General features: G+C 38.9%; 2 protein-coding genes across 9 annotated transcripts; both read left to right on the forward strand.

Annotated features, from left to right (window-relative positions):
* Positions 1-2,625: 2,625 nt before the first annotated feature.
* Positions 2,626-3,399, forward strand: LOC121804196. Its single transcript, XM_042203727.1, has 2 exons — positions 2,626-2,691; positions 2,760-3,399. The coding sequence occupies exon 2, from the start codon at positions 2,805-2,807 to the stop codon at positions 3,210-3,212; it is 408 nt and encodes a 135-aa protein (XP_042059661.1). The 5' UTR covers positions 2,626-2,691; positions 2,760-2,804; the 3' UTR covers positions 3,213-3,399.
* A 4,911-nt stretch (positions 3,400-8,310) lies between these two features.
* Positions 8,311-13,854, forward strand: LOC121747817 (F-box/LRR-repeat protein At1g67190-like). 8 transcript variants are annotated; one of them, XM_042141976.1, is made up of 5 exons: positions 8,311-8,565; positions 8,662-11,628; positions 11,719-12,657; positions 12,823-12,861; positions 13,494-13,854. In XM_042141976.1, exon 2 carries the CDS (start codon positions 9,043-9,045, stop codon positions 10,300-10,302), a length of 1,260 nt encoding a protein of 419 aa, XP_041997910.1. In that variant the 5' UTR covers positions 8,311-8,565; positions 8,662-9,042; the 3' UTR covers positions 10,303-11,628; positions 11,719-12,657; positions 12,823-12,861; positions 13,494-13,854. The 8 variants fall into 8 exon arrangements, with proteins under 8 accessions (XP_041997910.1, XP_041997916.1, XP_041997896.1 ...); XM_042141982.1 differs by having other exon boundaries at positions 11,719-11,960; XM_042141962.1 differs by having other exon boundaries at positions 11,719-12,861.
* Positions 13,855-14,419: the final 565 nt, after the last annotated feature.

The raw sequence follows: 14,419 nt of genomic DNA on the forward strand, positions 1-14,419 counted from the left end.
TCGTACCGTAACTAAATAGAACTTCTATTTCGAAGCCAAGGGAGTAATATATAAAATATATATCCAGGTTTTCAGCAGGAAATCGCGTATATAGGCCACTTGGCCTTTAAAATAACGCAAATGTACTCATTTTGTTATCAATTCCATTTATGGGAAAAACGCCGATGAAGTTGGCGTGTTTATAAGTAAAAACGCCATTGAAATTGGCGTGTCTATACTGTAAAACGCCAACATAGTTGGCGTTTTACAATGGCACCGTATTCTGCTCGTATTTTTAACCAAAATACTTAAATTTGAACACGCCAATCTTGATGGCGTCTTTACTAAATAAAACGCCAAGTTCATTGGCGTGTTTAACGTTAAAAATGCCAACCTGATCGGCGTCTTTACTAAAAGACGCCAACACCATTGGCGTCTTTGTTCAGAAGCATATAATAGCAGCAGACAGTCGCGAAAAATTAACCTCACATACCCACTTCGCGATTTTCTCTAGCAGCGGCCAAATCCTTCGCAAATTCGTCCGTGTCTTTGTGATTTCGCCCTCCATTCATCAATCGGTGCTAGTTTTCCCCAAATTCGTCCAATTTATTCGGTTAGTATGCTTATCTTTTACATTATTAGAGTAATTGTTGGATACTTAGCTAGGGTTTGTAATGTGTTGCGATTTGAGTTGAAATATTGTGCATATGGATTATTTGTATGACGGTAGTGTTGATTATTATGTTGGATTGTTTGGGTTAAGTGAATTTGTGTATAAATTTGATTATAAACCAAAATCGTAGGGTTTGATAGCTTAAAAATTGGGCAAATTGATTTGGTTTATGTGGGTTTTGGTTAATGTCTTTTTTTAGTTTGAAATGTTAATTTTGTGTACATTGTTAGGTTGAAATTGAAATTGTTAGGTTGGTTAAACTAAAATTGGGTAAGTTGAATTGGTGGAAAATTGATGTATATTGTTTATTTGAACTGTTACTTTTGTGTAGGTGAATTGTGTTATGATGTGTAGGTGAATTGTGTTATGATGTTGAAGTTGTGTATTGTGAATTGTTTGATATAGGTGTTCCATTTTGTGATATTGTATTAAATTGTTTGTAATTATTGAATTTGTTTAGGTTTGTTTGTTGTTTAATTTGGAATATGAATGTTGTGTAGGTGATTTATGGCATCTTCTTCAACTTCTCGTCGTCGGCTCTTATGTGGTCCTGAGGACCCCTCCGTATTATATCTGCAGAGACAACACGTCTCTAATAACATATGGGCAGGAGTGCCATCGGAAGACGCACGGTGTAGAAGATACGAAGGAATCATATGGGATGTTCCCATAAATCCTCGTGTTTTGGCGGTTATAGATGAGATGGGGTTCGGCGGGATGTTGAGGTGTGGTCAACCGAAAGACATTGACCACCATCTTATCACCGCTTTGATTGAACGTTGGAGGCCAGAGACTCACACGTTTCACTTTCCAGTCGGTGAAGCGACTGTGAGCTTAGAGGACGTGGAGGTCTTATGAGGCCTCAAAACTGACGGTGAGCCTCTGACGGGTTACATCCCCAGTAAGGATGTCAACTATTGGAAGGATGTTTGTTTAGATTTTCTTGGCTTTATTCCAGATGCAGTTGATCTAAAAGAATTGAACTGGAAGCAGACAAGCTTATCAAATCAACTGCGGATTGAGTTGAGTGATGACCACGAGCAATACATGTACAATCAACGTGCTCGTGTGTATTGTCTGTTGTTACTGGGTGGTCTACCGATCCCGAACGCTATCGGTAATAAAATTCCCTTCTTCTACCTTCAGTTTTTCATGGATATAGAACAATGTGCTAGCTATAGCTGGGGAGGTGCGACTCTTGCCTGCTTGTACCACAATCTATGTGAAGCTGCACTTGGTAAGAGGACCGATGTCGGGGGAGCTCTTACATTGTTACAGCTGTGGGCTTGGGAAAGAATCCCAATTATTAGACCGCAGATGCTGAACCCCGCGCCCGTAGACTACTTACCATGTGCAGTCGCGTAAGTTGTCCACTAATTACTCTTTTAAGCATAATTTTTATTGATTTTTGTGTTGTTCGCTCATAATTTAATTTTTGTAGATGGACTAGTCGGGCCTCTTATGTAAAAGCACCGGGGCATTGCATTGAAACTTTCAGAGATCAGTTCTCAACAATGCATGCCAATCAGGTAATTTACGTAAACTAAATTGTTGCTAGTGTGTTGTTTTGATTGAACTTGTTTTGACTAAATAAGTTTCATATCTAGTTTATTTGGAGGCCGTATGAATCGCGAAATCTGCCGGATGTTTGTGTTGCCGGTCGTCCTATATGGACGTCGATGACAACACTAATCTGCTGGAATATGGTTGAGCCACACATGCCACAGCGGGTGTTGCGACAATTTGGGATTGTCCAACCTTATATCCCGATTGTCGACCGGTTCCACGGATCTGATTTTACGAAACAGGATCGACGTGGCAAAGCAGGTCGGAACTGGGTTCAGTGGCACGCCAATCATATACAAGATTGGCATAATAGGCACGACACGGTGTATGTTGATTTGGAGTACTCAATGGTGCCTGTTGCTACTGATGAGTACATGGATTGGTTTCGCCGGATAACCGTCGTGTACCTAACAAAACCTGGGGTGCATTCTCATGAGGGCTTCCATGAAACGGCGGCCTCTCATCACTACGCGGTAGATTTCAACAACTTTTCTTTGTTTAATTTCATAAGATGAAATGTAATTAACACTGAAAATTGTAGGTGGAGACCCTTCACAAAATACGCCACTTTCTTAGGGAGCAAGACATGTCAGGACGGCCGGATTTATTCACCATTTCGAGAATGGTTGAAGATGGCCTCCAGATATGTGGGGAAGCTGAGACGATGGACCACCGTCCTTCACAGCGCTCTGAGCTGGACCTTGACATGCCCGTGCGGCAAAAAGCGAAGCGGCGTGGAAAGAAGAAAGTTGGTGGAGAGTCGGCATCATCAAGGATGGATACTCAGTTGGTTGATGATTCTGATGACGATTTTGTGGCTCCACCTCCACCAAGATCTGCCGTGCGGGGTCGTCACTCAGTCAGCCACACGGGTGGTACAGGAGAAGATTTCGGTCTCAGCGATCAACAATCTCCACCTCGGTCTTCTGCGAGAGACGACATTGATTTAGAGAATGTCGTCGTTGAAGATACTCCTCCGTCTAGAATCCCTTAGACCAGCATCGGGAAGGGAATCCGTAGTCTGTTTATGCGTAAAAGGCGAGACGAGTGAACGTTGCCCGAACTTTTTATATTGGTGTTTTTACATTGATTTGAACGCTTTATATAAGTAATTTGATATATTGTATTGATATTGGTGTTTTTTCATTCATTTGGCGTATGTATATTAGTAATTTGATAAATCCGCTTTTTTATACGTGTGCATGTTGATAATTTGAACTCGTATAAGTTGGATTGGTACATTTTTTTGAAACACGCCACTCACGATGGCGTTTTTAACTTGAAACATTTTTCCAATCTTTTGCCACGCCAAGGCTGAGCTTCTGAACAAACACGCCAAGCTTACTAGGCGTCTTTTAAAACACGCCAACGACGATGGCGTTTTACCTATAAAACGCCATATTCAGTGGCGTATTTTTAAACACGCCACTCAAGATGGCGTGTCTAAGTCCGAAATTTTTTTTGCAATTTTCTGCCACACCGAGGCTGAGTTTCTGAACAAACACGCCAAGCTTAGTAGGCGTTTTTTAAAACACGCCAACGACGATGACGTTTTACCTATAAAACGCCATCGTCAGTGGCGTTTTTTTAAACACGCCACTCAAGATGGCGTGTCTAAGTCTGAAATTTTTTTTGCAATTTTCTGCCACACCGAGGTTGAGGTTCTGAACAAACACGCCAATCGGCGTTGGCGTCTTTAAAACACGCCAACGAAATAGGCGTTTCTAGATAAAAACGCCAACTTAGATGGCGTTTTTAACACAAACCCGCCAACTTAGATGGCGTTTTTATGAAAAACGCCATCTTGAGTGGCGTTTCTAAAAAACTAAATTTTACGTTTTGCATATTCTATGACTTGCCAAAATATTAGTAAAACAGAACAATGTTCTATTCAATAAATAACTACGACGCCGCCAAAATATAAGTAAAACAGAACAAACAGAACAATGTTCAATTCAGCTAAATAGTTGTTACACATTCAGTTGTCTCGCCTTCTCCGGGTAAAGAAGCTACGGATACCCTTCCCGATTCTGGCGGTGGAGAGTCTAGACGGAGGAGTATCTTGCACAACGACATTCTCTAAATCCACCCCGAAATAATCGTCTCGCACAGAAGACCTAGGTGGAGAATGTGGGATATCACTGAGACCGATGTCTTCGCCTGTACCACCAGTGTGGCTGACAGAATGCCGACCTCAAACTACAGATCTTGGTGGAGGTGGAGGCATAACATCATGATCGGCATCATCAGTGTGGCTGATAGAATGACGACCTCGAACTGCAGATCTTGATGGAGGTGGAGGCATAAAATCGTCATCGGCATCATCTACCAACTGAGTATCCATCCTTGAAGAAGCATTCGGGCAGTTGCATCTGTCGTGCCCTGGTTGACGGCAATGTTTACATCGGCGTCGGGCGCGTGGCTGGTCAGCTTCACGGACATCCATCTGATTAGGAATCCTAGTAGTACGATATCGACCTCGACTTTTAGGCATTAACTGGGCTCGTGAACATTGCAAAGTCCATTCAGGCACAGCCCAATAATCTTGGTGTCTGATTGGATTGAACACCGTAGAATACTGGTGTACCCAAACACTTGTGCGGTATACGTTATCAGCAAGCGACAGCATGGGCTCGTTTCTAAACCGCGCAACTGCCGCTGCATGTGAACATGGAAGCCTCCACATCTGCCACTTTTGACATTTGCAGTTCGACTCCAAGTACTTTACCTTCCACTTATTACCGCCCTTTCCACCAATTCGACGCTTTGTTCGAACCACGTAAAGCCCTGCAGTTGTGTTTGGGACTCTCACATTATGTAATTGACCTTTTACATCATTTTTGCACACCTTTGCATGGGCCCACGGGGTAAGTGGTGTGGCACACTGTGTTGATGCAATTGACCGCTCATTAAACCATTCTATTGTCCTCCAAAATATCAGATCAATGCAAGCTTTAATTGGGAGTTGTCTTGCGCCTCTCAACACATTGTTGTAAGATTCAACCATATTAGTGGTCATCTCACCCCATCTTTTGTGTTTGTCATACGCCAAACTCCATTTTTCTAACTCCACGGCATCAAGGTACTGCACAGCCTCGTTGTTGATGGTTCGAAGTAAACGACGTCTGATCTTAAACTTGCGTTTCTTTGTAGCAATACCAATTTTCCAAACAAGTTTTTTTACCATGATGCCTTTGTGATTCTGCAAAACATTTTTTCTAACATGTACCAAGCAAAATCTGTGATGCCTCACATTGGGTTCTTCTTTCCATATGGGAGAATTCATTGCATCTATGATTCCCACATGCCTATCAGATATTACACATATTTCATGCTTGGCTACGTGAATTCTAATACGTTCCATAAACCAATTCCAACTTTGTATGGTTTCCTCATCAACAATGGCATATGCAATAGGCAAACATTTCTTATTAGCATCAAATCCAACGGCAATAAGAATTTTACCTCGATATCGTCCACGTAGATGAGTTCCATCAACGGTTAAAACTGGTTTGCATAGTTGAAAAGCCTCCACAGCTGGACCAAAAGCCCAAAATACGTACTTGAAAACCTTGTTCATACCGTTGCTTAATCTTTCATTATGTAACCATTCGACAATTGTGCCAGGATTTTGTCTTTGCAACTCATTCAAATAACCTGGTAAAACTTTGAAATTCCACGCCCACGAACCATACACAAGCTCAATAGCTGTCCTCCGAGCATACCATGCTTTCTTGTAACTAACTTTCACATGAAATCTATTTTCAATATCCGCGACAATTGCTTTTACCTTGTAGCAAGGATCGTTTTCTATCTGATGTCGAACACTCAACGCTATCATACCCGATGAAAGATTAGCGTGCCCATTATAATTACGATCCCCCATGCAAGTATGAGCAGTGCTAAACACTCTAATTTGCCAGTGTTCATCATGCTTCCTCAATGTTGCTCGGCACTCCCACAAACATGGCGGTAAGGACTTATCTTTCGGATTTCCTTGTGGCCACTTACAAACTGCATGCCATCTCTTTCCTTTACTTTCAACAACTGTATATTGTCGGATTTTTTCCAAATGCCAAAAAGTCACAGCTGACTTCAATTCCAATTTGGTTTTAAATTTAGTATGCAAACCGACATTGCTCGGATCTTTTTCACTCCAATAATGCACATTGAGATCATCAGACTCAAAGTTTTTTGGATCAAAACTATCATATGGACCTGGTAAGGTGCGAAAATAGTTCATACCAGGCTGTGGGAACTGTGGAACTACTCTTTCTCGTACTGCTCTTCCTCCAATTGATGTTTCGCCAACCACTGTTTCTCCAACCGGAATGGATGTACTTGGAGCAACAAATTGGTCCTCATCCGACGAAGCACCATCTGAATCTGTACTATCCGGATCGACATCTTCAGAATCATAAGGTGATTGTGGATCAAGAAAGTCGGCTTTATCAAGACCAATTATGTCCTCAACCACAGCTGGGTTGTCACTGTCCCCTAAATGCACGCCTCCAATATCAAAATCTTGTGTTGTATCGAAGCATGGTTCTTGGCCTCTCGTAGACGTACCAACATTAAAATCTTGTGTTGCAGCGAAATATGGTTCTCGGCCTCTCGTAGACGTACCAACATCATTACTCATGAGATGATGACTATGTTGTTGAGTAATTGACGAATACTCAACATACAATTCAATTTGACCTCCTGTAGTCATACTCTCACTAAACATTAGTGGCATGTATACTTCTTCTAGTAAAATACCTATATACGTGATTGAAGATCCATAGAATATATGACGTTTCCATACTATTTGAAGTTTGTTTTCAAATATGTTTATCCCCATTCTTTCACAAATTGTTTCCACAAGCTTTTCGTAGGAAATACTTTCATCCAACATAATCAATCCTTTTGCAAAAGGAGGATCATATGAAATAACTGTTCCGGGAATTATATTTCCACCCCAATATAAATGGACACACCACGTCATACTATCTGCATTAATGTCAAACACAAATATTGGTCAAAAATATTTCTTTACAGTACACTACAATATATACTATCATAACAACCTATCAAATATGGGTAAAAAATTAGATATACTACAACATATAATACCATAACAATTGGTCAAAATATTTCTATTAATTACAATACAATTTATAATACTATAACAATCCATCAAATAATTATTTAAATTACACTACAATATATACTATCATAATAATCCATCAAATATTGGTAGACTAATGTTTGGAAGAATGAGTTAAAAATTAGATATACTAACCGATTGCGAGTACTAATATTTGGAAGAAATGAGCGAAAATAGAAATCTACACGCTTCAATCCACCACCGGGTTAACCCGACCAAGGCAAGCGTTTTCGCGTTTTTCAGCTTTGGGAAGGTTTTTCGCGTTTTGGGGAGGGAGGAAATGTGATTAGGGTCTGCGATTTTGGGGGAGATCTGAGATATATGGTTCAACCGAAAAACGCCGATCAGGTTGGCGTTTTTTACGTTAAACACGCCAATGACCTTGGCGTTTTATTTAGTAAAGACGCCATCAAGATTGGCGTGTTCAAATTTAAGTATTTTGGTTAAAAATACGAGCAAGATACGGTGGCATTGTAAAACGCCAACTATGTTGGCGTTTTTGCGTATAGACACGCCAATCTCACTGGCGTTTTTACTTATAAACACGCCAACTTCATCGGCGTTTTTCCCATAAATGGAATTGATAACAAAATGGGTACATTTGCGTTATTTTAAAGGCAAAATCGCCTATAAACGCGTTTTTCTCGGTTTTCAGTCACTTTTTTTCTTATTGTTAAAACTCGCACAAGAGATGGGTAAAGTAATAGATAAGTCATTTTAAATATTGATTGCAGTAATCTTGACATAGCTATGACTAATTTCTAAAATTTATATCATTACTATTATGATCAGCGTTTACAAACAATAACAATATGATCTCGAAATTAATTAATTAATTAAAGCACATTAATAAACTTAAGCGGTGGCATATGATTGGGTGATGCACTACGTATATGAACGAATAATTGCAAATGATGAAATACAACCTAATTTTGGTGGATGTGTACAGTGTGCGCCACTTCCTAACGTGATATTCTACGCCGTTGCACTCTGCTGTTTTACAGCTTCACCTTGTCCCTCGACTTTCAGCGAATCAGATTCCACCATTTCCATTCTTCTCCACTCCCTGCCCCTCTCATTTTCACCCAAATCTGTCGTTCTGATTTATGCATACGATCTAATTGCGCCGATCAATACCATCTCTCCGTTAAACAAGACTACTTTTCGCGTTAATCAGCGGCGGATTCTTTTTCTTTAGGTAATGGCGCGTCGTGTTTCTGACTTTATACTTATCGGCTATTTTGAGTGTTCTTTTGCATATCTGTTATATAATCTGTTCAATACGTCATTTCAGGTGTTTGATTTGGAAGAACTTTGAGAAGTGTTGATGTTTCTAACACACGACTGATGGTGTTGGTTATTTGGTAGGAATCGGAACGTTTGCTCAACTGAAGGATTCGAGGTTTGTCGTTTGGGATTTTAGTGCTTATAGATTGCCGGAGATTTCTAAAGCACTATAAAATTACGATTCAGTGCGTTTAGGTTTGGCATCTCCTTTCTGGATTTGACCGGCTGTGAGGATTTCGATTTGTGCCTGTGAAATCAGATACTGTGTTTGGAGTATCTTAGTAGCCATTTTCTGGAATTGGATTATTCACACTGGTGTTTCGATTGAATTTGGTGAACTGTAGCATTTTTCAGGCCCTCCGTTTTGCAGTAATTTGATAGATTGGATATGGAGTCTCTTCCAGTTGAGGTTGTTGGAAACATTCTATCACGTCTTGGAGCTGCTCGTGATGTTGTGATTGCATCGGCAACTTGCCGGAAATGGCATGAGGCTTGGAGGAATCATCTCCACACTCTTACATTTAATTCCAACGATTGGCCTTTGTATCATGAATATTCCACCAGTAGACTGGAAATAATTATCACTCAAACCATATTCCAGACCAAAGGACTGCAGTGCCTTTCAATAATAATGGATGATGTAGATGAGTTCTCTGCCGCCCCAGTTATTGCTTGGCTCATGTACACTCGTGAAACCCTGCGTCAGCTACATTATAATGTGAGAACACAACCTAACATCAACATGCTCGAGAAGTGTGGTCGACAGAAGCTTGAAGTATTGGCTTTAGCCCACAATACAATTACTGGAGTCGAGCCTAGTTATCAAAAATTCCCCAGCTTGAAATCTCTTTCCTTGAGTTATGTCAGCATATCAGCCTTGGACCTGAGTCTCCTGCTTAATGCATGTCCAAAAATTGAATACTTGATCTTAATCAGTCTAGATATTGTCATGTCGGATCCCCAAGCCACGATGGATTTGAGTAGCCACTCATTAAAGGATGTTTATGTTGAGGCAATCAGTTTGGATAAGTTTATATTGGAGGCTGATAGCTTAGAAAAGTTGCACTTGAAAGATTGTACACTTGAAGTTTTTGAGCTTGTTGGTAAAGGGATGTTGAGATTTCTAAAGATCGATGATGTTAGTGTCATCCATCTTGATATTGGCGAGAGTGCCGAAAATCTGGAGATTGTTGATGTGAGCAATTTCACGATCATGTGGGCGAAGTTCCTCCATATGATCTCAAGATCATCTAAGTTGAAAAAGCTTCGGTTATGGGGTGTTGTATTTGATGATGAGGAAGAGTTTGTGGATGTGGAAACCATCTCTTCATGCTTTCCCTTATTGAGTCATCTGTCCCTGAATTATGATCTAAGAGAGGCAGCTCTTCAGTATGGCTTACAAGGTTCTTTTGTTTTGGACAATGTGATTGTCTTGGAACTTGGGTGGACAGTAATTAATGACCTGTTCTCGGCATGGGTTTCAGGACTTCTGGGAAGATGCCCTCATCTTAAGAAGTTGGTTATACACGGCGTCGTGTCTGAGACCAAAACTCACGAAGAATGCCACACATTGGCCAACTTCACTTCAGCTATTGTGAGACTCATGAGGAAGTACCTGCATGTGGAGGTTCAGTTTGAATATGAATAGAGATATTTTACTCTATCCGAGCTTATCTGTTATGGGCTACAGAAGCAGGCAAAGATCCTCATTGCAGATTCTTCATTTACTCTGATCTGGTCTTTCCCATATAATTTTTTGACTGAGAACAGTTGTATTTGATTGATATTTTTCTGGACAAGATCAGGTTATGTTTGCTTTTAATGATGTTTCTTCGCATCATTATTCTTAACCAAAGAATGATCTGTTTCTACATTCATGAAGAAGTTTCACATACTATGCGTGTTTGCTTATTTATCCAGTTTGTTGTATGCATGTATATGTATATGTATATGTATGCATCAGTGCAGGGGAAAGTTTCCTTCATTCTGTTTCAGTTACGCACAATTTGAGCCCTTTTACTTTGTGAGGGTCTAATCAGTAATACATGCTGTGTTTATATATGGAGCCATTTTATACGCACTATCCAGAAACTTTAACTAGCCAGATTTCATCTTTACAGCTAGAGTAATATGGGTCTTTCCAATGTGAATAGCAATGCAGATATAAAGCTCCAACTTTCACATTCTTATCTTCAATAATAAACCAGGATGTTAAGAGAGCATTTTAAGGGGTCAAATTAGTATATTTTGCAACTCAGTGAGCCTTTTGTGAAACTATGCTAAAATGCAGGTATTTTGTACTGGGAAATATTAATGATATGACTGTAAGATTTCTTTCTTAACTTACTTTTAAGTGGTGAAATCCCAAAAGTTTCCAATTGTTAAACCGGAAAGAAAGAGGACATTTGAAAGGAAATTTAGTGAAGGTTTCAGTGCCAGCACTATATCATATTTTCTGTATGCAGTTTTGTTCATCTATTAAATCTATCTATTCACCTTCCTCATTGTATTGTCATATTTTTGGTTTGGTGTCAACTTTTCGGCTGTAGCCAGAATCATGCTGACATAGCATGATATTTTATCATATACATCTACTTAATCAATTCTCTGAATTGCAAGTATCAGAGCCTATAATTCCTGAATGAGATTTATAAAATGAAACGAGATATAAATGTCAGTGCTTTTACATGGAGAGTAGTATTGACAGAGTAGTATACATTTGATATGTCAAAGAGGATGAGACTTGTCGATTTATTAATCTGTAAGAAACTCAAGAAACAGAGGCGCTGTACTTGCACGTACAGTTGAAGTACTAGGGTTACTCATGTTATGCTAGTTATAAATATACACAGCATATATGCAAGTGATTGCCTAATGCCTGTGTGCGTAGTAGTGTCTTCTGAGAGATTTCATGAAGCTTCAATGGTTGAATGCGGGAAAATACTCTTTCAATCTGGGAGAAACAGAATTCAAGGTAATTGGCCACCTCGTAGATGATTCAAACAAGTTAATATCTAGTTTTGACAGGGCTTCAATGGACTTATCCTTGGTGGGTTGTCTGCAGAAATGTTTAATATGGAGATATATGCCTGATGTAGAAGAATGGACCTCAGAAGCTTTCCAGCTTAGTGAATCTCCATGGGAAGCTATGGCGGGCTATGCCAAACATCTATTTTCTTCATGTTTTTATGAAGTAAATAGTCCGTTGATTCAACCCGACTATTCAAGACACTCTATTCACCCATTCAGAAGTCCGTGACAACGGTTTGAGCATGAAAGAGATCCAAAAAGTTCTGAACGTTAAGGGTATGCAACTTTACTCTTAGATACAGAGATCATATTTTTTCTACATTTTTTTACCCTTTATTGCATATTCGATTCACTAAAAACCATCAATATCCTATCCAGAAGAGAAAAATTGGAAGTTATTATGATGTGCTTGAAGCATTTGGGCGAGAAAGGTTTGCTTTTCTTGCCCATTGGTTATCCTAAAACATAGTATTTCCTTTGAAGCTGCTCCTCTGCGGGTTTTGAGTTTCATTATCATCTGACAGTGGAAGGGCATCTTTCTTGATTTTGAGTTGCATCTCAAATTCAGGTCAAAACTTACAATTCAGTTGACGTGGTTGATTCTCTATATCGATCCAAATATTTCTTGACCAGTATAGATGATCGTGTAGCTCATCATCTCAAATCGCATAGAATAACCAAGGACAGCGAGCCTTCACCTCATAATTTTGACAATCAAAGGGGGAATTGGCCGCCTCAGAGGATAAGATCAACACAAATGACATTGAAGGACACAGAGTCGCAATTTTAAATTGTCCCATAGAAGTCACAGATCATTCTTTCTGAAGTTACTTCAACCAAAGTGACTAGAGTAGAAAATCTTGAATACTGTAGTACTCATACAAATAGGATATGTACTATAAACGAGCTTATATGCAACAGGCTTCTTTGCCGTGTTCTTGGTATTGTTGTGCTACATCCAGAGATATTAGAGGTCTGCTATCTATTTATATTCAATCTTATATTTATCACCTCATATGTTGCATTGTTAGTAAGTTCTTGTAATCAATATCAACTAGCTTCAAGTCTTAAGATTTATTTTCCTGTTACCTTGAAAAGTAATTAGAGACGCTGTTGCTAATATCGTCTTTATGTACAGGATGAAATCATAAATCGGATGCAGTGTCTAAATCCTCAGGTTTGCAACTTTCTTGTCTCTAAGCAAAAGATGAAAGCTCATTACAGCAGGACATAGATATAAGAGTGCTATGGTTTAATGCTTTCAACTATTCTTTCTTGTTCTCAACTTTGGTATCTACAAAATACAGTTTTTATCTGAAACCCTTTATTTCACTTCACATCACTAGATTGTTTTGGTTGGGGTTAAAGGGCTTTCGATAAATTCTAACTCAAGATATTGGTTTTTCCAATCACCAATATGGATCATCAAGATACTTGAGACTCATAAACCGCCCTTCCTATGGAATGTAGCTGGCTGTAACTATTGTCGACTTCTTTACTTCGCTTAGTTTCGCCATCGTTTGTTGCTAATCTTATATATTAATCCCTTCAATCACCAATAGTCTAAGACTACTAAACTGCCTTCCTATATTATGTAGCTCCCTGTAATTATTGTCAGACTTCCTTAATTTGCTTCATCCCCATATTTGTTGTGAATCGGATAGCCTTCAATCACCAAGAGTCTTAGATCAACATACTTTAGATCCCTAAACTGCCTTCCTAGTTCCTATACTAGGTAGCTTGCTGTTATTATCGTCAGACATAATTTGCCCATTTCTCCATAATTCGTTGCTAATCTCTGCATAACAGAGCTGCAGGCAGCTGCTACAGATGATGATTCTAGATAAGCACATAACTACCTGAAAAATGCAGCAGATGACATCTTCTCATCCTCCCTCCATTCTGGCAAATCTTCTTGGTGATAGATGCAAAAAATCTAAGTTGATATGTGAGTTCATTTCTTTGCAAATCCCTCTACCACGACCTTGTAGAGCTGCCAGGGCAAGCGGCATGTGAACGGGGATGAAGGTCGAAACAATGGATGTCGAACCCTCTCCTTGTATATCTAGGATTTAGGAATATCTTGAACACTCTTCTTGTATGGTTAGAACCTGAAAATGTCAAAACTATAAATATATCTTCCCTATATACACGTAAAAGTTCAATCAAATGATAAACACTGGCTTTTAAAAATTTCAGTTAAATTCGATCCAGTTTAATCATGAATCCCATTAACTGCTCACTTTCTTACTTCCGAGTTCCGACAAAAAACATTGATACTTCACCCAAACTATTTTCGAAAATTTGTATTCAAATAATTTCTAACTTGAGATGAAATAGTTAAATCTTACCATAAATCTATGCAGTCACTGCCAGCCACAATGTAGCTATCCATAAAATGACATTTAAGTAAATGTCTAACAAGACTAATAGTAATATTTTAATCATCTCATTTAAGAGTTAAAGATTAATTAATAAAAATTGTATATACAAAATGACCTTAAATTTTAAACCGGTTTTTATTTAAACTGGTTTTCTCATTAACTATTATCCCTTTACTTAATTGCCCTTTTGCTATATTTGGAAAGTTAAATCAATATCAAATTACATTGATTATATATGGAAATGGAGTATGAAAATATTAAATACGGTCACTTCAAAAAAAAGTGCCATTTTTTTTAGAGAAATAGCATAAATTGAGATTACACTAAGAAATTGGATGATAACACTATTAT

Source organism: Salvia splendens, chromosome 1 (genome assembly GCF_004379255.2).
Source record: "Salvia splendens isolate huo1 chromosome 1, SspV2, whole genome shotgun sequence".
In the NCBI taxonomy this organism is placed as follows: Eukaryota; Viridiplantae; Streptophyta; class Magnoliopsida; order Lamiales; family Lamiaceae; genus Salvia; species Salvia splendens.